The following is a 25,567-nucleotide window of genomic DNA, read 5'->3' as shown; positions in this document are numbered from 1 at the left end:
CACACACACACACACACACACACACACAAAGGTTTCTGATCATACTGAACAGCTGTGCATCATTTTTTATGGCAGAAAATGTTCTGTTCTTTCACGGTCGGATCAACGCTACTCTTCACTTCCAGCTAACGTCTAAGGATGTCATTCAGCTAAGGGTATGTTACAGGACCATAAAAGAGTTAATACTTATCGTCAATGTTTCAGCTCATTAACCGGAACAACAACTGTTGAAAGTAAGTCATAAAACCATAAAGTTAATACAGTAATGTCACTATTAACGCTGGTATGTGCGGAACAACTCCAGTTGAGAAACAGTCTCAGGAGCCTCAAAATTAATGTTATCACCATTAATTCTCATATGATCGGAACACCTATAGCTGAGTGTTTGTCACAGAAGCCTTACAATTAATACCGTCACCATTAATGCTCGTATGATCAAAACTCCAGCTGAGAGTAGGTCAGAGGAGCATGAGAGTTAATATTGTCATCATTAACGCTCGTATGATCAAAACAATTCCAGCTGCGTGAGGTATGGGAACATGAGAGTTAATACTGTCACCATTAACGCTCGTATAATCAAAACAACTCCACCTGAATGCGCAATAAGAGCATCAGCGTTAATACTGTCACCACTGACGCTCGTATGGTCAAAACAACTCCAGCTGAGAGTGTGTCGCATGAGTTAGGAGAGTTAAGAACCATGATAAATATAGCTCTAATATGACACGTGATACGGGACGAGGGGAGGGTAAGTAGGCAGGAGGAAGGAGGGTGAGGGGCTTAAGACAGGTTCACCGATGTCCAGTGTCTCGCTTCTTATGTGGCAATACCAGCACACATTACACTCCCTCCTCTTTTTACCAAGTCAGGGAACTTCATTTACAAGTGGAATATACTTCAGAGTCTTTCAATTTTCACCGCTAAAGACACACAATATTGCCTTACATTCACATTTCTTTAGTGATCCCTCTCCAGTCGGTCTTTCTCTTGCTTTATGCTGGAACACTGGCAACCATCACACTCCCTCTTCTCTTTAGCAATCTAAGGACGTTTTCTTACAAGTGGCACAACCCTGCAAGTTTTACCAAATTTCACCAGCAATGGTTAATACTGTATTAATTTCATTTCTTTAATGGTGCCCCTCAATCCACTCCTTATATCTTGCTATTACTGCAATGTAATCTCGCAGCACTTTCGGCTAATACTTAATTCTTGACAATTTTCACCTCACACGTATATAACTGTTTTGACTAAACAATCCTTCACTTCACAACACACGTACCTTTACTTCATCACCTACATTCCTTCACTGTACCACATATTCCTTCACTTCACCGTAAAGGCTCCTTCATTTCACCACAAAGACACTCGTTTACTTCACCATACACATTCTTACACTTCATTTCAGCACATATTCCCACACTTCAACTCATCACACATTCCTTCACTGCACCGCACAAGTCACGTCCTCCCCCCCCCCCCAACACCTTTCCAAACGCTGTTCACTTGTTTACTGTCTACCCCCTTCACCTGACAGCGGGTGTGGTGTGTGCGAGGGTATGAGGTCATGCTCAGGTGAGGGTGACATGAGTATGCATGTGGCGTGGGGTGGTGTACGTCGCTCCGGCAGTAGTGGTGCCCTGCATGACGCTCAAAGTCACACAGGCGACGCACCAAGCTCACTCCCACCCATTCTGAAGGCGGCCAGCGGCAGCAACTTGCCCGCAGTCTCCGGCAACGGTAGTGCTAACCGTCTGCGTGTGCAGGGGGTGCTAGCCCCCCTCCCACACTCTGTCACCCACATCAACAGCTCTGCCAGCCATGAGGTCAAGCAAGAAAGCAGCCGCACTCGCCTAGTGTTCTGGCCACATGCGGGCCTGGCCAGCCGCCGTGGTTCTATGAATGAGTACGAAGTTCTCCGGCGCAGCTGCGACAACGTGGCCAGCCCGCACGACATCTCCCAGGACTCCATCACATTGCCATCCTGCCCCTCACACAGAGGTCAGTCACCCCATTACTGCCATCTCACTCATCCCCCTTACACAGCATAGAGGAAATCTGAGACGGAGTGAGATGTCCCAGCTGATCAGCCAAACGAAAACTATTTATTTAATATATATTAATACGAAAGCCACCACCGCCATTCTACATACACTGATTACTGAAACTTGAGGTCTGGCTTACCACAGATAACAAAAGCAAATTTTCACACATTTTTTCAGTGTATATTGATACCAAATCTGCACTGCACAACTTTGTGTATCATTAACAATACCAGTAATAAACTTAATCTCACGTTTAACCTGCCATCCTTGCCAATGGCAGTTATGAGGCAAGATGTCAAAAGACAAGTAACAATGGAGACAGAAAAGGGTGATGGGTGAAAAGATGGTACGAATGTCCATCATTTTAGACTACTTAACGCTCTCCGTAGTGGTGTCAAAACAGCATCATGGGTGGAACCCTAAATGAATATCCCCTTAACCTCATGAAGTACCTGAAGATACAGGCTAAGGACACGTTCAGAAAAAAAAGAAGAATATAGAACGCATGAGAAGATAGGTGATTTTTATAAATCTCTTATTAAAATAAATTTTTGCAGCTTCCTTCACCATCAATTATTTCAATATATCAACCATGACATGTGAAAATGTACTAGCTGTGGGAACTTCAGGGTCCTTCGGTTAATACCCCTGGTGTCGTGCCGTGTGGGTGGGTAATTTTGTGTGACGTGGTGTGGTGTGATGTGGCTTGGCTGAAGTCAATAAAATCTACGTGACTGAAGCACCTACTGTCCGAAAATTGTTACCGAGAGAACGGACAAGTTCTCATCTAAAGTTCCTCCCTCGTCTTAAAATAAAGTAGGATATGCCCTTTCTTCCTGTGCATCCGGAGAAAACATGGAAACTGCACACTCAATCCTGTGATATGTACGCCGATTTCGTTGAAATCAATATACTCACTTTCCCCTACTTCTGATCGTTTTCATTTCTGGGAGGGGAGCTGACTTCCCCAAGAATCAATGGGGAGTCACCCCCCTAAATATCGCATTACAGATGAGTCACTGGATAACTTGCACTGAGATATCAAAGCCATATCTGTCCCCCTTTCACTATTTCTGATTATTTTTTTGTATGTGTGTAAACCAGTTCTGCTGTCGGGCCCTGCTGTGGATGTCACTGCTTGCATTGCGCAGTTGACCCTTGTGCGGTGTGATGCGGTGAGGATCTGTCCGTTCTCCCCTTTGGGGCTAAGATGCGAATGAATGTGTTTGAATGGATGAGTAAATGGAGAGTGAGTCGTCCTGTCTCGGCTACCTCCCTTTCCTTGGGGGAAGCAGCCTAGGTATATAGACAGATAGATAGATGTGTGTGAGAGGGACTAACCCCAAAAAATCGGGACTGGAAAACTGTTTATAGTAGAAGCCCTTCCCAGTAGCCCAGTGAACTCACCTGAGGTTTCATTCAGATCCATCAAATAGTCAGCGAGGTGTTAAAACATGCACGCATGCACAAAGGTATAGGGCGCGTTCCCCTATACCTTTGTGCATTAACTTTAAAAACACAGCAGTAGTTTACAATAGATGTTTGTTTGACCAGCTTTTGTTTACCTTCAAGCTCGCCGCCATTGAAGGTCGCAGATTTTCTCACGTTGGTTTCCTGTTTGTCAATAACATGAGAAACAAGACTCAACAGATGAAGATACTGGGATCTGATGAGTCACGTCCACTGTCTCATGTTTTCCAAATTAAGCTGTCTGACTAGTTTATAATACTTTCACTCTTCCCTATGGCAAGCTACCTGGGAGTCTACAAACGTTTTCTAGTAATATTCCGCTACTTTTTAAATAATCATTAACATACCCAGGATGCAGCATCCTCGTTGACGCACACCTTCACTATTTTTTATTGCTGTACTCATGCGTGTATCAGTAAGACTTAACAGGCAAGACGACGACCATTTGTCTCTTACTTGCCTGGTGACATTCGCTTGTTTTTTCTTGCTTGGATGTGACCACCTTTGAAAGGACTTCACTGGTCTTGCTAATGGCCTGCCGCTTGTCAGTGCTAGCAAGCGACTCCATATGAACGGCTTTAATAAAATATTAATAATAATTTGGCCCCTCGCCACTCCAGTGGACCAGCCACCTCCCTCTTATGACTCCCTACCACAACCCCAACACACACACACACACACACACACACACACACACACACACACACACGGACACATGTCCTACTGACACCTAATATAAACTGCCTTGCGTAAAACGTTACAAAAATTGAGCTTCAGGGCCAAGCAATGCTATTTGTCTCTGTTAATCAATAAGACTCCTTTATAAAAAAAAAAATGCCGGAGTTGTCTATCTAGATAATAAAGTAATATATAAACAAAACGCAGCTCTCAAGGTAACAAAGCAACGGCTTGTCTGTGAATGCATCATGGAGACTCATAAGACACCCATAACCAACAATGCTTAAACTTCTTTCAAGTTCTTACTACATTTTGCCAATTATGTTGCATGAAATAGGCTATACAGGACAGAGCACTGTATACTAATGAGAAGATCCGTGAGCCCAGCTAGTCAGGCAGAGCTATAAGTCTAAATAATCCCATGCTCTTTGCATGGGGTGCGTAGACTGCATTCAGATTGATTAAGACACCAATGTATGCAAGTGTTGCCATGTGATGTGTAATGCTCTCTCTCTCTCTCTCTCCCTCAAGAAGCTGGGAATACATGGGTTACGAACTGCTATCAAAGACACACATAGCACTTCATTGTACATAGTACGAAGTGTCGCAGGTTCATCCACTGCTTAACAGAGATTTTTATGAATGCACTCTTATTATGAACCTGACCTCGTACTGTGCTCAGTCATGTTAACAAGCGCACTCGTCGACCGCGTCACCTGCGTCGCGCCATAAGACCATAAGCAGAGAAGGGAGGGGGTGTTAACAAATGGGCGTGGTGAGCAAAGGAAAGGATGGGATCCGCTAACTTCAGGTAAACGGTGGGGCTAGATCAGGAAAACTTATCCTGTGAAAATAGATACTGTGGGACTGGAAGTTTAAATGCAGTGAAAGTTTGTTTCTAAAAAGCCTCCGAGAATGAAAGTGCGGGGGTAGGAAGGGGTGAAGAAATGGGTGGGATGAGTAGCACTTGTGAAGAACGGTGGGGGAAGTTCATAAGAGTATAAGCTGTGAAAATGGGTACTGCAGGATTAATGGTTTGAATGTAGAGAGGTTAATTTCAGTTTTCTCCATGAGGAATAACAGCAGGATAGGCTCACGTTGCTCTCATTTATCGAGCGACATGCGGCACTGTTAAAAATAGTGAAAAGCTTTCTTAGAGGTGTCCGTTTAGTGTGGCAAGCGTACATCATAGCACTTATCAGACTTCTAAAGGTCAGGCATGTTTAGGCTCAGACGTATGTCGACCAGTCATCCTACACCACGTCAGCTTGTTCCATCTGATGCATGGTTTGTTTTTATCTGTGGGAACTGGATCACATTCACAACTTAAATATAAAATTGTAGTTCCATATAATTCGATGAGCCTTAGTTATGAGCTAGAAATGAGCCTCCTCCGTTGTCGAATCGACAGAATCAGACTACCTTTCGCAATCAACTCAACTGAAACGGATTAGTCAGCTTCATGTGAAAACAAACACAATTATGTCTTACAATCACCAAATACAAACCCAGTGTGTCTCCTGCCCCAACATGCATACCCTCTATCTGCTCTTGTTGTCAAATCATGATGATCTACGTTCAGTTATTTTCCAATATAAGGGTAGTATAGTTCAGTTATATGAGGCCACAACGGGACAAATGGTTTAGTTTTGGAGCTGAAACGCTCCGTAATTACATTCTGACCATAGTTCACGAACCTCAACTTGGCGGAGTTTTGCATCCTTCTGCAGGTTATTTTTCGAGATTAAGTGAAATAACAGGACGATTCTACAGTTCTACATCCTTTCTACAGAATTCCATCGCGATTATTGCACCATATTCTAGTGCTACAGCGCAGCAGTGAAGCTAAAGCGATGACAATTTTAAGCAAAGTTAGAGCTGAGTACAGTTCATCATGCATACTGTAAATAGTGATTAGAAAAAGATGGGCTGATGAGGATCGTCCGGCAGTTCACTCAGAGGCTAACGTCTGTGCTTATCCCTACCAGCATAGAAGTCGAAGGTTAGGTTACATAAAACATCTTACCAAACAACTCTAAAATTAAAATACTGGAGCGGGAGGGAGGGTGAATCGCTCGAGCTGCTCGGTCACCCAAGTGCACATTTCTGTAAACTATAATCTTTTAACTTTAACTTGGTCCTGATTTTCGTCCTTTTTCCGCTTATTTCATGCAACTCACCGGTTGAATACGACAATTTAATAGCTCTATACCCTTTCCATTGCACTTCTTCGTGACTAGTATCATATTCTATTGTTAATCTATTGTTGCAACTAAACACTAGAGATGGAGGTATAGCAATTTTTGGCCAAGTTTGAGTAAAATGGGTATAGTCAATTTCGGCACTTCTTTCCCAGGAGGATGTAGGTTAGGGTAAGGTTTGGTTAGTCTGTTGGGTTTGGTTAGGTAAAGGAATGTTACATTTGATAAGGTTAGGCTAGCTTAAACTAGGTTACGTTGGGTTAGAGTAGGTTAGTCCAGTGCATCTTAAAATGGTAAATGGTTCACCCAAAGGTGAATTACAGAATCAAACTGGGGGGGGGGGGGATTGAAACATGAAGAGTTTAAAGGACAATTTAGTCAGATTTTTTTTTCTATTAAAAAAGGATTGCCATTAAGGTGATTAATATGCTCCCACTGCGTTTTAATGGCAGTGGGTTGGAAATTTCATTATGCTGATTCGGTAACGCAAGTGGCTTTAGAAAAGGAAACTGAACCTTGGTTTGAAAAGCTTGTCACAGGAGTGCATGAATACCCCAGTCAGATAAAAAAACATCATTGTAAATGCAAAAATATTTTCCCTGTCATATTTTGTGGGAAACATAAACAATAAGAAAACATTGTTTCTAAGACTCTATGCCCCAACACTGCTGTTTATGTAAACCTGAGAGAAATCTTGCGTTTTTTTTTTTTTTTTTTTGTCACTCCTAGTTTCCTTCCTCATTTTTAGGATGATTAAAAACTTGAATAAAACAAACGCTTAGGAAATCAATTAATTAATTTGTTATCTCTTTATGACAATATAAATTACCAGTATACGTAAACTGGTACACAAAAGAGAGTAAGGAAAAATGTACGGATTTTTTTTTTTTTTTTTTAAGATTCTAGGGTGAATGACAATGAAATAATTTAAGAAGCACTGGGCTAGTCTATTGGGGAAGGGTCACATTTGGTTTGGCTAGGTAGATTACATGAAGGTATCCGAATAAAACAGCAACAGCGACCATCCTTGGAAGGCTATTAGCACGGGATACTGAAACTGTTTACCGGAACAGTATGGAAACACATCGCCATGGCCTCGAGCAGCCCTGGGTCTGTATTTGAACTCTGCAAGGGATGTGTAGGGGCGTTCGATTTTGAGTGTAAAAAGGGGACAAAAATCCGCCCTTATTTCACCCCTCTTCTCACTTTCGTCTCCCGGGTAATATTTCTGACCTGAGAAAGGCCTGGTATGTTTCTCTCTCAATGGATGGTTTTCCCACATATACGTCATGAAGGAAAATGACGGCCAAGTGTGAATTAGACACAGTGGGATAACAAACTAACAACTGATACTGATTGCAAGACTGTACGTCCACCTTAGTGAGGGAAAGTTACTAAGGTTAAGACGGGGAATGGATACAATCAATCTGCTTTCACCTGACAGAACTGGACCACTTTCACAACTTCAATCCTAAATCATGGTTGCGTACAATTCCATGAACATTAATTATGAGATATGAATGAGTCGACCCCCCAGTCTAACCACACTTGACCATTAAATGAGCTGAAAATTAGGAATCTATGCTAGGTTAGGGGAAAAAAATGGGACTATAGTTTGAGTCGCAGATTAAGTCACGTAAAGCTGCAGTTAAGAATGTTCAAGAAGTGTCCGTTACTGCATATACTTTTATTGTGACTGCGCCCGTGCCTGTGGTGGGTGTATGATATAGTGCAATACGTGGCTAGTGTGATTGTAGGAGTGATAAATAGTGTGCAATATAATATGGTAAGTGTGGTAGTATGTGTAGTGTAATAAGCTGCGGCAAGTGTGGTGGTAGGTGAAGGATCTGTAGGCAGGTGCAAAGGGTGGTGGCCGGTGGAAGCTGTGATGGCACGTGTAGCTGCAGGTGTAACATGTGGTGGGAGGTGAAATATGCGGTGGTAGGTGTAAGGTGTGGTGGCAGGTGTAAGATGTGGTGGCAGGTGTAAGGTGTGCAGGTGTAAGATGTGGTGGCAGGTGTTAGATGTGGTGGCAGGTGTAAGGTGTGGTGGTAGGTGTTAGATGTGGTGGCAGGTGTAAGGCGTGGTGGTAGGTGGCAGGTGTAAGGCGTGGTGGTAGGTGGCAGGTGTGATGGTTGGTGTTAGATATGGTGGCATGTGTAACTATGTGGTGGCAGGTGTAAGGTGTGGTGGCAGGTGTAAGGTGTGGTGGCAGGTGTAAAGTGTGGTGGCAGGAGTAAGGTGTGGTGACAGGTGTAAGGCGTGGTGGCAGGTGTAAGATGTGGTGGCAACTGTAAAGCGTTGTGGTAGGTATTAGAAATGGTGGTAGGTGGCAGGTGTGGTGGTAGGTGTTAGATGTGGTGACAGGTGCAAAGTGTGGTAGTTAGTATTAGAAATGATGTCAAGCGTGGTGGCTGGTGTTAGATGTGGTGACAGGTGTGGTGGTAGGTGTGGTGGCATGTGTTAGATGCGGAAGCAGGTGTAAAATGTGGTGGCAGGTGTAACGATGTGGTGGCAGGTGTTAGATGAGGTGGCAGGTTGACGGTGTGCTGGCAGGTGTGATGGCACACGTGAGCCTGGAGTGAAAGGTGTGGTGACAGGTGCAGTAAGTGGTAGTAGGTGTGTGTGTAATTCACCGGGTCGGTCAGGATCACTTAATGGTCGTGTGTGTGTGTGTGTGTGTGTGTGTGTGTGTGTGTGTGTGTGTGTGTGTGTGTGTGTGTGTGTGTGTGAGAGAGAGAGAGAGAGAGAGAGAGACGTGGGGGCTTGCAACAGACGACCCAGCAACCTTGCAAGTGTTCCTCTCACCGTCCACCCTCTCCCGCCGTCCCCTTATCCCCTTCACTACAACACATTATTCCTAAGGTAATAAATTTCGTCTAGGAAAACAGCCGTCATCTTATTGCGTGGCATCTTTGAGTAACACTTTTAATTATGATGGCTTTAATATTACTACTGGCGATAAAAATGATTCCGCTTAAATGAGTGACGAAGCTATAATCTCCACTAATTGCTTTACTACCAAGACGGCTTTCACATTGCATTTCTGCTTCCTCCAGACGATTTTTCTCTTCAATTTAGGCAATGTCTCTTATGTTAAAGGGAGTTACTGAAAGCAATATCCAACCCCTCCAGCTAAGAGATCTCTGCAGTCAGCGAGGTGGAAGGTATTGTAACTATCAAAACCTTTTCCCTGCAGTGGCTACAACCATTAACAAAAGTTCGCCAACATTTGTCTGCCGATTGTGAAAATGGAAAGTGTTACATGAATTACTTTTGACTAGTGAAACCCATGACAAAATTATATAAGGATGAATGCTCTGTCTTTTGAGGAGGACTGAGAAATATGGCGGGCAGGACACAATATTGGAAAAGGATTTTTAACGAACTAATGCTCACGGTTTTATACACTTGGGTATTTCATTCATTCATCTTACCACTAGAAGACTGTTGTGCTGGGAAAAATTCTAGCCTTCAATAGCTTCATAGGCTATTATCTGCACTGATTCACCTAATCATCTGGCTAAGGCCAACAGCAGCCGACTTTGTACATTTGAGAGAAATCCTATCGCTGCAATAGCAGTAGCAGTAGTTGCAACCCAAGGCTTATTTGAACGTGAACCGATGGACTCCAGGCTCAAGCTGCCCTTCTCTTGCTCATCATTCTGGATAAGGAAGGAACTGAGATACGTTTGTATCGCCTGGCAGCGTAGCACCTCTGTTATATCGATTCCATCACATGAAGGTGTCCCTCTGCAGCATCAGAGTTAAACAACTGTCCACCCACTCTTACTGTTCCCTTAATTCCTTCAGCATTACAAAGTCTATTCCATTTGTTATACATGCTATATCTAAGCAATTTTATTCAGTTTAGGATAAGTCCTATCCGAGTGGCCTTACCGCCAAACACCTTCACATGTCACCGCTTCGGCGCTAATACCCAATGTCCTTAAACTGAATACACGCTAGGAGTCAAGCATACGGAACTGGCGTAACGGTATTGGAAGCAGTGTTCGTTGGGTTAACAGAAAGCTCTTTACAAACTTATATTTCTTAATACTATGAAACAGCGACTAATCATAAGCAACCAAATATTGCAATAGTTGTACAAATAAGGATAAATAAATATCAACATCTGAATAAAAAATGACCGGCGTAGATATCTTGAACGGGATTAAAAAAAAAAATGCTCCTTTTCCTGGTATTTCATCTACTGGGTTAAAAATATAAGAACTATAAAACACACTAACATTTTTATTAAATCCTAGACGTAGCAAGAATATAAATACTAATAAAGTAGCTGCGTTTGAATATGATTAATCGTAGCAAGAATATAATACTAATAAAGTCGGTGCGTTTGAATATGATTAATCGTAGCAAGAATATAATACTAATAAAGCGGCTGGGTTTGGGTATGATTACTAGATGTGAATATATTATGAAATACTGATAAAAACGGGCCTAAATCTAAGACGTTCCCATCTTAAATGCCTGAGTGGAAGGATGCCATGGTTTTAGATAACGCCAGGTGGTTTAATGGTCTGACAGTCCCCGTCTGAGTTACGGCCTTGACACGCACGTACTTCGATCCCCGAAAGGTAACTGGAGGTTTTGCGATCGCGTAATGCCGTCAAGGACAGTAGATTGGATACCTGCCCCTGAATGTACTGGACTGCGACAGCCAATCCTCGGCCCTCAACATCTCAGAAAAATTACAAAACTGCTTGTTACCGTGAATATCAAATGCCATTGGCTTCATAATCGGCAATCAGGTGTAAAATCAATAAAAATATAGAAAATCATCTTAACAGAGCGGTCGTTCAGTCGCAGATACAGTGACATTATTACTGTGTATATAGCAATATTACTCCGGTTTGCTAAACAGGATTTTACACACACACACACACACACGTGAGAGAGAAGGAGGGAGGGGAGAGAATTTACCTTACACTTATTGTCAAAAAACCTACCACCACATGACCACACACCTGCCACAACTATCAGTCTGAGAAGACTGCAGAGGTCAGTGTTCTCTTGACACTAGTGCAGGAAACGTGGGTGCTCTCTCTCTCTCTCTCTCTCTCAAAACAGAAATACTCATGAACAGTGAAGTATACATACAGAATTTACATACATCACAGTGCACACACACACACACACACACACACACACACACACACACACACACACACACACACACACACACACACACACCGGCTGCTATCCCAACACACTTCTCCCAGGCATACGTCCACGTCCGCACATACAGGTTACATTACGCACACTAACTACAATATACAAATCTCTATAACCCTTTCACTGCAGTGGTCAGGCTTATATACTTTCTTCTCATTTACTGCAGACGATTCTATCCGCAGAAAGCACTCAAATGCTGGGTTAGAAAACAAAAATCACTGCAATGGTCAAACTGATACTGATTTCTCACTAACTGCACTTTTTTTTTTTTCCGAGAAACCCACAGCAGTCAAAGGGTTCTGGTACGGTCTAGGACAAAAGTTCCCCTACTATTCCAATGCATTTACTCTACACCTCGATCATTCCACTCCTATCAAAGAGAATCATCTATGGGTGGGAGAAACATACCAAGCATCTCTCCTTTTAACGCCTTCTGTCCGTGAACATATTTTTATTTATACTACTTCGTTACGACTTAATATACGCTCTCAGTGACATATTATCATGTATACTACTTTCATACAAATTTATACAGGGTTATTGAGACTTTGGGAAGTGGAGGAATAAATTTAGCCTTCCTTAACCTATCCAGTAAGAAGGGGCTTTTCCTAAACTGAATAAAATCGTCAGGTGGTAGTAGCAGCAGGTACATATGCCGTCGGATGCAAAGGGTTATGAATATCAGCCAGCAGAGGAAACTGGGAAGAAGAAAGCATGAAGCATCAAGCCAGTTTTTTGTCCGACACTGTGCAGCCCTTCAGAAAAGCTTACCGGTCGGCGTGACTCACACCCACATCAGCTCACTCTCAGCTCACTATCACGTGTGTAGAGACGGGGCGTGACTGAACCATTTAACCGCGAATTATCTTACATCCATTGCACTTGCTTCGGCTAACAGACGAAGTTACTAAGCCTAAGGCACACACACACACACACACACACACACACACACACACACACAGTGTAAACACCGTGGAGGAGATACTAAAAAATGCAAAGAGTCTTATGGAAAAAGAGGAGTTTAAAAATGTATGGATAAAAAGATGCCTAACACAAGAGGAATTGGAATTACTGAAAGAGAAGAGGGAGGAAGCAAAAACAAAAAATGAGGGAAGATCAGAAGAGGAGAAGAAGAACATTTTTTTTTACAAAGTAAAAGGATTGCAGGTACGAAAGTGGTACATAAGCAGGAGGGAATAAAAAGGAGGAAGGTAGTGGAACCATGTCATGACAAGTATATAAACAAAATAATAAAGTTGATGTATTCAAATGTGGATAGAACGGTATCTAAATTATTAGAGATGAATGATTGTCAGAGAAAATGAACCACATATAATATGCCTAACTGAAACAAAATTAACACCAAGGATATCCAATGACATACTAAACTTAGATGAATATAATATATGGAGATGAGATAGAAACTTAAAAAAAGGAGGAGGAATTACAATATTAACTAAGAAAAATCTAAAAGTCAATGAAATAAAACTAGATATACCCTCACAAGTAGAACTGATTGCAGTAGAGATCAACACATCTCAAGGGAAAGTAATTGTAGCCAATTTGTACATGCCACCCAGATCAAACACATGGGAAAGAGACGAATATGAGGACCTGGCAGAGAGTACAATTCAGAGTTTAAGAACATTACTACATAAAATGGAAGAGAAATTGGAAAGAATTATACTAACTGGAGATTTTAATACAAATATAAATAGTAATACTCTAGATATAATTAGCCAAGAAAGCTGTTGGGACCAAAAGCTCCTGGATCTCGTGCAAGTGTTTTTCCTAACGCAACATGTGAGGGAAACCACCAGAAAAAGAGGACTCGATGTACCTTCAATGCTAGATCTCATATTTACTAGGCAAGAAAATGATATTGACAGTTTAATATATCACCCTCCACTCGGCAAAAGCGACCATGCAGTACTAAATTGCAACTTCAGGATAGCATATGACATAGTTAACAGCAATGAAAGTTACAAAAAGAGCCTAAACTATAAAAAGGGAAATTATCAAGACCTAAAGAAGCATTTCTTAGAAGTTGATTGGGAAAATGAGCTTAGAGGACAATATTTAAATGCTGTACATAAAAAATTCTGTGAATTTTATGAAACAGGAGTCCAGAAGTACAGTACATCCCACAGCACAAAGAAGCAGATAAGAAAATACAGAAATGGTTCAATACAGAATGTAAAAAATCAAAAGAAAAAAGAGATTTGTTGTGGAATAGATACAGAAGACACAATAGTGAAAGGGCATATAATAATTACCAACAGACAAGAAACGATTATACTAGAATAAGGAGGGAAGCCCAAAAACAGTTTCAGGAGGATATAATAAATAAAAGTAGTGATCAACCGAAGCTATTTTACAGCTACATCAGAAGCAAAACCAAAGTAAAAGATATAATACAATCCATTACGGACGAGGGAATCACCTATACACAAGAGAAAGATATTTGTGAAACACTAAATAAGAATTTCCAATCAGTTTTTACAGAAGAAAAATTTTTTCAGAGGGACTATGTGGAACATGCATACCCACACATACTACCAGATATACAAATAGCAGAAAAAGTAATACAGGAGGAGTTAAGTAAATCAGACAGAGGAAAAGCAAATGGTCCTGATGAAATTTCATGTTGGGTGCTACGAGAATGTGCAAAGGAGTTAAGTAAACCATTATTTTTAATTTTCAAGAAATCCTTGAGTCAAGGTAAACTACCTGATATTTGGAAGAAAGCAAATATTGTCCCCTTATTCAAGAATGGGAATACACAAAATCCACTCAACTACCGACCAGTATCACTGACCAGTGTTGTAAGCAAGGTATTAGAAAAGCTTATAAGAAAAGCTTGGGTAAATCATCTAGAAAAACACAATCTGATAACAGAAAGACAGTTTGGTTTCAGAAAAGGAAAATCATGTGTTACTAATCTGTTGAGCTACTATGACAGAGTAACAGACACAATACAGGAAAGAGAAGGATGGGTGGACAGTATCTATTTAGATTTCAAGAAAGCATTTGACACAATACCACACCAAAGACTTTTATGGAAACTGTACCATCAAGGAGGAATTCGAGGCAAACTGTATTGTTGGATGCAAGATTTTCTCATAAAAAGAGAAATGAGAACAGTACTAAGGGGAAACTACTCATCATGGAAAGAAGTGACTAGTGGAGTACCACAGGGCTCAGTGCTGGCACCAATCATGTTTTTAGTGTACATAAATGATATAGACAGTAACACTGGAAATGAAAGATATCTAAATATGTTTGCAGATGATGCAAAACTACTAACACAGACTCTTGAAAAGAGCTACAAGAAGAATTAAATAAACTTCATGAATGGAGTAGTACATGGCAAATGGAATTCAATGTGGACAAGTGTCATGAAATCAAGTTTGGTAAAAGTGGAAAAAGACCTGACTGGGATTATACGTTAGGAAATAAAACCCTACACACATCAGAAAGAGAGAAGGACCTACGTGTGATTATCAATAACAGACTATCTCCGGCTGACCACATCAGTGAGAAGGTACGGAACATGTACACACTGCTTGCAAATATCAGAATAGCATTCACATACATAAATGAAGACATGCTAAGAAGGATAACATCATTCATCAGACCAACCCTGGAGTATGCATCAGTAGTCTGGAGTCCTCTTCTCAAGAAACACATAGCGAAGATTGAAAAAGTTCAAAGAGCCGCTACAAGATGGGTACCAAGCTTAAGGGATTTAAGCTACGAAGAAAGACTAAATAAACTGAATCTACCAACACTACAGGAGAGAGGGAAAAGAGGTGACATGATAATGCTATATAAATGCATATCAGGGAAGGAGAAAATAGACATAAATGATTACTTAACATATGGGGAAGCATCAGCAAGAGGACACTGCAAAAAACTGCATAAGAAGAGAGGTGATAAAGACGTAAGGAAATTCAGTTTCCCAAACAGAGCAATTGATCAGTGGAATGCACTACCGAATGAAATAGTGTGTGCCAAAACAATTCACAAATTTAAGAATATGTACGATAAATATGGTTTAAGACACGGGACAGTACGAGCTTGACTCATTCCTGTAAAGATACAATTAGGTAAGAACAATTAGGTAAGAACACACACACACACACACACACACACACACACACACACACACACACAGAGGAGACATGATTATGCTATAGAACTGCATCCCAGGGAAAGAGAAAATAGACATATATGAATATATAACCTACTGTATGGGGAAGCATCAGCAAAAGGACACTGAAAAAAAAAAAAAAAAAAAAAAAAAACATAAAAAGAGAGGCGATAAAGACGTAAAGAAAATCAATTTCCCAAATAGGGCAATTGATCACTGGAATGCACTACCGAATGAAACAGTGTGTGCCAAAACTATTCATAAATTTATGGATATGTACGATAACTGTACGGATACAATTAGGTAAGAACACATACATACATACACACACACACACACACACTCAAATCCCATTACTACGAGAGGAAAACCAAAGCCGCATAAAATCGTCAATTCAATAACTGGAGTATGGACCTCGTTACACTGAGGTTCATATTCGGACTAGATAGTGTTCTAAACTGCACAGGTAGCTTCGTAACACTTTTTCCCAAGCGACTAATTCTACCTATTACACCGTAACCGTCTCCTCGGTGCTACTTACATCGTTTTTAAATCCACACACTTTGCATCGGTAACATACAGGAGGATACCTATGTGAAAGATGCAGAACAACTCGCTGAGTAAATGGGGCTACGACGCCTAAATACCGCTTAGAATATAGATGATGATTCTCTGATCTTGTAGCAGGGGGTAAAAGTAGGAAAATAATACCCATTCCATTCCATTTGTCAGAGCCAGATAAAACGCAGGTGACTGTGAGAAATACCTAAAATGTGGCCTTAGGAAATGGGATATTCTTGTAACTTTTACTTTGGTCTATACGATCGGACACTCTGCATCCCTATTTTAAGTGGCTTCTAGGGATTCCGTAATCTCTCTTTCTCACCGATTTGTTCTGCAGATAACACCTCAATATCCCCCCCTTTTTTTTTTTTTTTTCCAAATTGGTGCAAACAGTAACGATATATAATAAAGCGACAGGACGAACATAAAAGTAAATATTAACCCCCCGAGTCCCACGGCAACGTGTTTGGCTTTATTCTCCTTATTTCCAGACGATTTTCTTCAGCTTAGGAAAACTTTCTTGTACTGACGGTGTTAATGAAGGCTATATCAAACCCCTCAAATGCTGACAGCTAAGTGAAATCGTCTGGTGATGACAAAATTAATCTACAAATGTCGTCATTGGATTGAAAGAGTTAATGTATAATATGCATATAAAATTCACAAAGGAAGATGTGCAACGGAGCCTCTTAAGTCATATAGAAAACAGCCGTAAGTTCGATTCAGATCAGATCTTAGTGTGCTGAAATCCAAGCAGAGTACCCTCTTTTACATGAAGGGGTTAAGTTGGTGAGAACCCAGTCTTAGACACTGCGGGGTGGTAGGGTGAGTGCGCTGGTATGGGAGCTCAAGAGTATCACATTCTCGTGCAAGCCAACTCAAGAAACCACAAAAGTAACTCAAGAGGGAGCGTGAGTTATCTTTTGAGGGTCATCCCAGCCTTCCCTCACCTTCCCTCCCACCTCGGGCCCTGCATAGTAACGCACTCTCTTCACAGCATTCGTAGTACACCTTCACAGTACACTTCACTCTTCACAGCATTTACATTACCCCTTCACGGTACCCTTCACTCTCTCCACAGTATTCACATTACACCTTCAATGTAAATCTCAGTCTCCACTGTATTCACAGTACGGTACATCTTCACAATACACCTACCCTCTTAACATTTATAGAAAACCATTAATGAGAACCTCACTTTCTCCACAGCATTTACAGTACACCTTCAATGTAAACCTCACCATCTCCACTCCACACATGGTAGCCTACACCTCACTCTCTCCATAGCATTCATTGTACACCTATTAGCAACTCAAGGATTTCACTGAAGAAAAAAAAAAAAAAAAAAAAAAAAACTATCTCGATTAGCTTTCTCCTTGGGATTGTAGAACTTTATGTTTCGCTCCAGCAAACGTCAGACGAATTCAACTGCAGAAATCCGCCATAGTCAAACGTTTACAGAATATAAAAAGAGAAATAAATAATTTTTGCTTGACCGTTGTGAATCTCCTCTAGTCAGATCTCATATAATTTGGCATTTCCTTGTCGGTGGACGCACGAAAGAGTTGACAAAGTTTAGTGAGATGGACAGAAAAGACTATCAAAATTATAGCACAGTGATTCGAGACTCTGAAACAATATAGCAAGGTTACTAAACATTCAATGAAGCATCGAGGTCTGAGGTGTTACTAAACATTCAATGAAGCATCGAGGTCTGAGGTGTTACTAAACATTCAATGAAGCATCGAGGTATGAGGTGTTACTAAACATTCAATGAAGCATCGAGGTCTGAGGTGTTACTAAACATTCAATGAAGCATCGAGGTCTGAGGTGTTGTTATCAAATTTCTCCTTCTCAAAAAACACCATATTAAATGAGTAAACTGATTAGTATAAAAAAGCGGAGAAACTTGAAAATAAGTAGTTAGAGATACGAACTGCCTATGACTGATAGTGTTTACTATTTCGCAGTGGCTAAGTAAATAAATGAGTAAATAAATAAATGATTAAGAGGCCTACATATGAACAATAAGACATCGCACTGAAAGGACTCTGCATGAGATAAGAAAAACTCTGAAATTACAAAGCAAAAATACCACACATAAGTATGCATGTGTAGCTTGTTAGTGTGGGGTACTGTGGTGAATAAGAGTAAGAGGAGCGACAGTGTGCAGGTGAAGGACGCCTGGCTAGCAGTGCGGGCGATGCTGCTGCCGCCAGGATGCTGATCACCGACACCAAGGATGGCCAAATCTCACAAAAGGAAGGTATGTCACCACACATCATTCGCAATCTCAAAAAATAGTATTCATTTGAGAAAAGGTGGTTCAGATTATTGAAAAATAAATAAGAACACAACAGCAATAACATAAAAACAACAACACATGCATGTAAAAGTAATATATACTGTATTGATCTCAGTATCGTCAACCATTCCATTGGAAGTCAGTGTTCGAAATGTGCGGGGGTTTGGAGAGGGTCTGGTCCCTCATACATGATGTAGAAGCATGGATATGGACTATGCAGGAGGGCCCACCGGCCACCGCGAATCATAAGACCCCCTCAAATAAGATGTACTCATTATTGCCTCGAGGGATATATTCATTTTACTTATATGGCCATCCAGAAAGTGAGTAAAAACGTAACCTTCATTATTTTCATTTTCAAAGTTGGGAGAAATAACAACTCACTTGCAACCTAACAGCAATGTCCATCACATTATGAAGAAGACTAATTGTCTTCGAAATATTGTCCCAAAACTTATCACAAGATGATTTTCAGCCATCTCTAGCTTAATTCTGTGGTGTGGTTTTATGTTATGGACACACTTGAAATATGTCGTATTTATTAAAGATTCTTTTTCCATCTTATACGCAGCAACATTTTATTTAGACCTACGCTTGCTTAGAGCCTGCGATTCAGGTTTAACTTTGAAGATGACAAACCATACATAGTTATTTGAAAAAAAAAAAAAAAAAAAAAAAAAAAATCAGTATTCAATATACTACATCCTGAACCTTTAAACAGAGCTTTGGTATCCATTACCTACTGAATATGGCCAAAATCTGACCTGATTAAAAAAAAAAAAAAAATAGCACCCACCAGTAAAAGGCTCGCTCGCTCGCCCCCCTCCCACCCCATCTGCTTGGGGGTAGTCACTGTCGAATGTGATGACCCCTCCCCCCCCTCCACAATATACCAACCTATTACAAACACTGCTGGAAGCTATATCCATACATGGAAATTCTGCTTGGTGAGACAATAGCGTAGTTTTGGCCCTGACATACAGTATTATCTACATGCAATAAAGGTCCTAATCGGACAGAAACCAAAGCATCTTCTAAATATATACAATTTCCATATGTAGGCATAATTTTTCCAAGTGTAACTAAAATGCAGCAGGACATCGAAGCAGACAGCAACAATTCACCAGAAGGAGCCCACGGAGGAGTGTACACGGCGCGAATGAGCTTCAGGCGGACACGGCCTAAGTCCATCCGGGCCGCTCACCCCTATAACACGGAACTCGCCTGCCAGCACCATAGCAGGAATACGACCTGCCGGGCGAGCTGCCTATCGATCAGACTGGCATGGAATTGTTTCTCCAGTTCCTAACAGCACTCCTAAGACGGCCGATAGCCACTCACCCTCCTACAGGGGACAGCCTGAAGCTGCTCTGGAGGAAAAGAAGAGACGGCCTGAAGCCGCTCCCGCCTTCGTCAGTAGACGACCTGAAGCCGCTCCCGCCTTCGTCAGTAGACGACCTGAAGCCGCTCCCACCTTCGTCAGTAGACGGCCTGAAGCCGCTCGGAAGGTGCCCTACAACAAGACGGCCTGCAGCTGCTCACGCTCCTAGAGGAGACGGCCTGCAGCATCTCGCCCTCCTAGAGGAGTCAGTCTGAAGCCGCTCTGGAGAAGAAAAGGAAACAGTCCGAAGCTGCTCCCGTCTTCGCCAGGAGACGGCCTGAAGCTGCTCGGAAGGTGCCCCTCGGAGAGACAGCCTGCAGCCACTCACCCTCCTACAGGAGACGGCCTGAAGCCGCTATGGAGGCCAATCAGGAGACGGCCGGTAGCCGCTTCCGCCTTCGTCAGGAGACGGCCGGTAGCCGCTCCTGCCTTCATCAGGAGACGGCTCTGAAGGTGCCCCTGGAGAGACAGCCGGTAGCCGCTCGTTCTCCTAGAGGAGACAGCCTGAAGTCGCTCTGGAGGAAAAGAGGAGACGGCCTGAAGCCGCTCTGAAGGTGCCCCAGGAAAGTTGGCCTGTAGCCACTCTACTCTCCTGCAGGAGGCGGCCAGCAGCCGTTCTGAAGGTGTCCTGAGACAGCCACAGCCAGTAGCCAGGCCCTACCGCCAGAGATGGCCTGAAGCAGTTCCTCTGTCAGGTGCTGAGCCTGGTCCACCTACCCATGACTTGGAGGGAGCCCCCAGCCTGGAGGAGCATTGGAGAGGCCCTGTGACCACCACCAAGCTCTTCTCCCTACAGCCAGTGGAGACGCCCCTGACGGACCCTGACGCCGCAGCTCACTTCTGACAGCATCCCTGACCTGCGGGGACCGCAGCCTCCCGACCGCCCCTCAGACTCCCGGGAGGGACCTTCCTGCACCCAGATGCCAGAGATCCTCATCCTCCATCAGGCGCCTGACTCAGAAGTTCAGGCGACTGTTCGGCCCCAGCCCAGAGGGCCAGACTCACACCCCGAGCTCAGAAGCCTCGGGCCCCTATGCCCCCAGCAGCCCCAGATGAGAGAAGCCACCCCTACACGCTGTCCCCCGCCCCTGGGACCTAGCTGCCCCTGGCGGATCACAGCCCCATCAGTAGGGAGGCTGAGACTCTGCCTCCGCCCCTGCACCTAACTGTGGCATGTCAGACCTGACAGTGAGTGAAAGTGAACACTCGCAGCATACAGACAGTGTAGGAGTGACAGAGTAAAGTGGGCCAGTGGTTAGAGCATAAAAGGAAGTGGTGGAAAAGATAGTGCAATAGTAAGACAGAGCAGGATGGGCCTACCATAGTGTACAGAGCTGCCGTATCATGTGAAGATCATACATAGGCCCATAAGTTGAAGTTCCAGTACCGCCAGCTCAACCCGGGTACATAGCAAAGTAATGTAATAGTGATCTACGGGCCAAGGTATAGTGAACACTCCATACAACAGTGACGGCACATCTCAGTAAGGTCACGCTTAGGCACAGTGTAAAATATTAACGCTACCCTGGGAAATCAGACAACCACCACCACCGGCCTAGGAAATCTAAATTCCCCCACCAACATAAGTGTCTAGCTCAAGTGTTGTTCCCTCTAACCAAACTGGTCTTATACAGTATCCTGCATGATACTACTATTCCATATCTGCAACCCAAGAATTGTAATTGTCCAGCTTGTTTGTATTTGTGACATCTGCTCGTTCCTGTGTAAGATTTAGCAATACACATGTAAGGTGTTGCCTCGAGTTTTTGTGTCCTGCCTCTCTCTTATTTGTCTAAGCTCCGGTCTAGAAAGAGAACCCAGCTACTCACTAGGTGCTCTAGGGACGGGAGGCCGACCCTAAAACACCTAGCATTACAGTAAGAATTCCTCCAAAAAAAAAATAAAAAAATAAAATAAAACTCAATATCTATTAACTCTGACATGTTGGACATAATGTACTTTAAAGACTGAGGGTAAAAATAAGAGGACCAGAGTGAGAAGGGCTTATAAAGTTAACCAGTTGTGTACTTGATGGACTGAGAATATAGGTTAAATCGTGCATCGGAGACCTGGACAAAAAAGTGATCAATAATGAGTAATCAGACATGTGCTTCCTACCTGACTGAATGGGGCAGAGGTACAGGCGAAAGCCTAATGAACTGCCAAGGTCAGTGGTGAGAAAAACAATGATCAGTGTAGGCTACAGTGTGTGTGTGTGTGTGTGTGTGTGTGTGTGTGTGTGTGTGTGTGTGTGTGTGTGTGTGTAATTCAGTGGGTGGGTCGGCTGGTCCAAGGCCCACTTGAGTTGGTCGCTCAGGATCACATGATGGGGGTGTGATCGTCAGCTTTTACCCTCCCAGAAGAGAGCTGAGAGCTTATATAGTCCGATGTAAGGGCAAGGCGTGCAACCTTCACACATGCACACACCCATCTCCTTGCTCAAGGGGGACAGTAACCACCCGCTTCCTTAGTGAAACTTTGCAATCAGAGCGAGGCGCGAACTCCCGCCTATCAGATGGCAGGCGAGACCGTTACTACTGACCCAGCGAGGTGTGTGTGTGTGTGTGTGTGTGTGTGTGTGTGTGTGTGTTCTTACCTACCTAACTGTTCTTACCTAATTGTATCTTTACGGGAACGAGTCAAACTCGTACTGTCCCGTGTCTTAAACCATTTTTATCATACACAGCCTTAAATTTGTGAAGTATTTTGGCACACACTATTTCATTTGGCAGTGCATTCCACTGATCAATTGCTCTACTTGGGAAACTAAATTTCCTTACGTCTTTATCACCTCTCTTTTTATGCAGTGTTTTGCAGTGTCCTCTTGCTGATGCATCCTGATAGGTTATGTAATCATTTATGTTTATTTTCTCCTTCCCTGATATGCATTTATATAGCATAATCATGTCACCTCTTTTCCTTCTCTCCTGTAGTGTTGGTAGATTCAGTTTTTTTAGTCTTTCTTCGTAGATTACATCCCTTAAGCTTGGCACCCATCTTGTAGCGACCCTTTGTACATTTTCAATCTTGTCTGTGTTTTTTGAGATGAGTACTTCAGACTACTGATGTATACTCCAGAGTTGGTCTGATGAATGATGTTATTATCTTTCTTAGAATGTCTTCATTAATGTATGTGAACGTTATGTCATATTTGAAAGCAGTGTATACAGTATATGTTCCGTACCTTCTCACTGATGTGGTCAGCCGGAGATAGTCTGTTACTGATAATCACACCAAGGTCCTTCTTTCTTTCTGATGTGTGTATGGTTTTATTTCTTAACTTATAATCCCAATCAGGTCTTTTTCCACTTTTCCCAAACTTGATTACATGACACTTGTCCACAGTTTAATTCTTTTCGTAGCTCTTTACAAGAGTCTGTGTTAGTACTGTAATTCTCCTTTGTATTTTTGCATCATCAGCAAACATATTTAGACAGCTTTCATTTCCAGTGTTTCTGTCTATGTCATTTATATACACTAAAAACATGATTGGTGCCAGCACTGAGCCCTGTGGAACTCCGCTAGTCACTTCTCTCAATGATGAGTAATTTCCCCTCAGTACTGTTCTCACTTCTCTTTTTCTGCAAAAAGCATCCAACAATACAGTTTCCCTCGGATTCCTCCCTGATGGTACAGTTTCCATAAAAGTCTTTGGTGCGGTACTCCGTCAAATGCTTTCATGAAATCTAAATAGATACTGTCCACCCATCCTTCTCTTTTCTGTAATGTGTCTGTTACTCTGTCATAGTAGCTCAACAGATTAGTAACACATGATTTTCCTTTTCTGAAGCCAAACTGTCTTTCTGTTATCATATTGTGTTCTTCTAGATGATTTACCCAAGCTTTTCTTATCAGCTTTTCTAATACCTTGCTTACAACACTGGTTAGTGATACTGGTCGGTAGTTGAGTGAATTTTGTCTATTCCCTGTCTTGAATAAGGGAACAATATTTGCTTTCTTCCAAATATCAGGTAGTTTACCTTGTCTGAAGGATTTCTTGAAAATTAAAGATAATGGTTTACTTAACTCTTTTGCACATTCATGTAGCACCCAACATGAAATTTCGCCCAGGACCATTTGCTTTTCCTTTGCTTAATTTACTTAATTCCTCCTGTATTTCTTTTTCTGATATTTGTATATTTGGAAGTATGTGTGGGCATGAATGTTCCACATAATCACTCTCAAAATTTTTTTCTTCTGTAAAAACTGATTGGAAGTTCTTATTTAGTGCTTCACAAATATCCTTCTCTTGTGTATTGGTGATTCCCTCATCCGTAATGGACTGTATTTTATCTTTAACTTTGGTTTTGCATCTGACGTAGCTGTAAAATAGCTTCGGTTGATCACTACTTTTATTTATGATTCCTCCTGAAACTGTTTTTGGGCTTCCCTCCTTATTCTTGTATAATCGTAGCTTGCCTGTTTATAGGTGTTATATGCCCTTTCACTATTGTGTCTTCTGTATCTATTCCACAACAAATCTCTTTTTTCTTTTGATTTTTTACACTCTGTATTAAACCAATTCTTTCTTTTCTTTTCTGCTTCTTTGTGCTGTGGAATGTACTTCTGGACTCCTATTTCATAAAGTTCACAGAATTTTTTTTTATATACCACTTAAATCTTGTCCTCTAAACTCCTTTTCCCAATCAATTTCTAAGAAGTACTTCTCTAGATCATGATACTTTCCCTTTTTATAGTTTAGGCTCTTTTTGTCACTTTCATTGCTGTTAACTATGTCATATGCTATCCTGAAGTTGCAATTTAGTACTGCATGGTCGCTTTTGCCAAATGGAGGGTGATATATTAAATTGTCAATATCATTTTCTTGCCTACTAAATATAAGATCTAGCATTGAGGGTACATCGAGTCCTCTTTTTCTGGTGCTTTCCTTTACATGTTGAGTTAGGAAAAACTCCTGCACGAGATCCAGGAGTTTTTTGGTCCCAAAAGCTCTCTTGGCTTACTATATCTACAGTGCGCCAATTTATATTTGTATTAAAATCTCCAGTTAGTATAATTCTTTCTGATTTGTCTTCCATTCTATGTAGTAATGCTCTTAAACTCTGAATTGTACTCTCTGCCAGATCCTCATATTCGCCTCTTTCCCATGTGTTTGATCTGGGTGGCATGTACAAATTGGCTACAATTACTTTCCCTTCAGATGTATTGATCTCTAATGCAATTATTTCTACTTGTGAGGGTATATCTAGTTCTATTTCATTGACTTTTAGATTTTTGTTTGTTAATATTATAATTCCTCCTCCTTTTTTTAAGTTCCTATCTCTTCTCCATATATTGTATTCCTCTAAGTTTAGGATGTCATTTGATATCCTTGGTGTTAATTTTGTTCCAGTTAGGCATATTATATGTGGTTCATTTTCTCTGATACGATCATTCATCTCTAATAATTTAGATATCATTCCATCCACATTTGAGTACATCAACTTAATCATCTTATTTATATACTTGTCATGACTTGGTTCTACTTCCTTCCTCCTTTTTATTCCCTCCTGTTTATGTACCACTTTCGCACCTGGAATCCAATTACTTTGTAAAAAAAATGTATTCTTCTCC

At 41.8% G+C, this 25,567-nt stretch overlaps 1 protein-coding gene across 3 annotated transcripts in view; it reads left to right on the top strand.

Moving 5' to 3' along the window:
* Nucleotides 1-1,875: 1,875 nt before the first annotated feature.
* The window catches only part of LOC145416791 (ras-related protein Rab-29-like), a 163,935-nt gene continuing 140,243 nt past the window's right edge, over nucleotides 1,876-25,567 (top strand). For 2 of the 3 annotated variants that reach the window (XM_080285717.1, XM_080285711.1), the window contains exon 1: nucleotides 18,215-18,573. In XM_080285717.1, coding sequence (XP_080141843.1) covers nucleotides 18,528-18,573 — 46 coding nt within the window. In that variant the 5' untranslated portion in view covers nucleotides 18,215-18,527. Of the gene's footprint in view, nucleotides 2,002-18,214; nucleotides 18,574-25,567 lie in introns of those variants that run through there. The other variant, XM_080285712.1, reaches the window with a different exon arrangement.

Source organism: Coenobita brevimanus, chromosome 107 (genome assembly GCF_032717465.1).
Source record: "Coenobita brevimanus isolate Jiangsu-jjx chromosome 107, ASM3271746v2, whole genome shotgun sequence".
NCBI lineage: Eukaryota > Metazoa > Arthropoda > Malacostraca > Decapoda > Coenobitidae > Coenobita > Coenobita brevimanus.
Note: the sequence above shows the minus strand (reverse complement) of the source record. Positions and strands in the feature narration are given on the sequence as shown.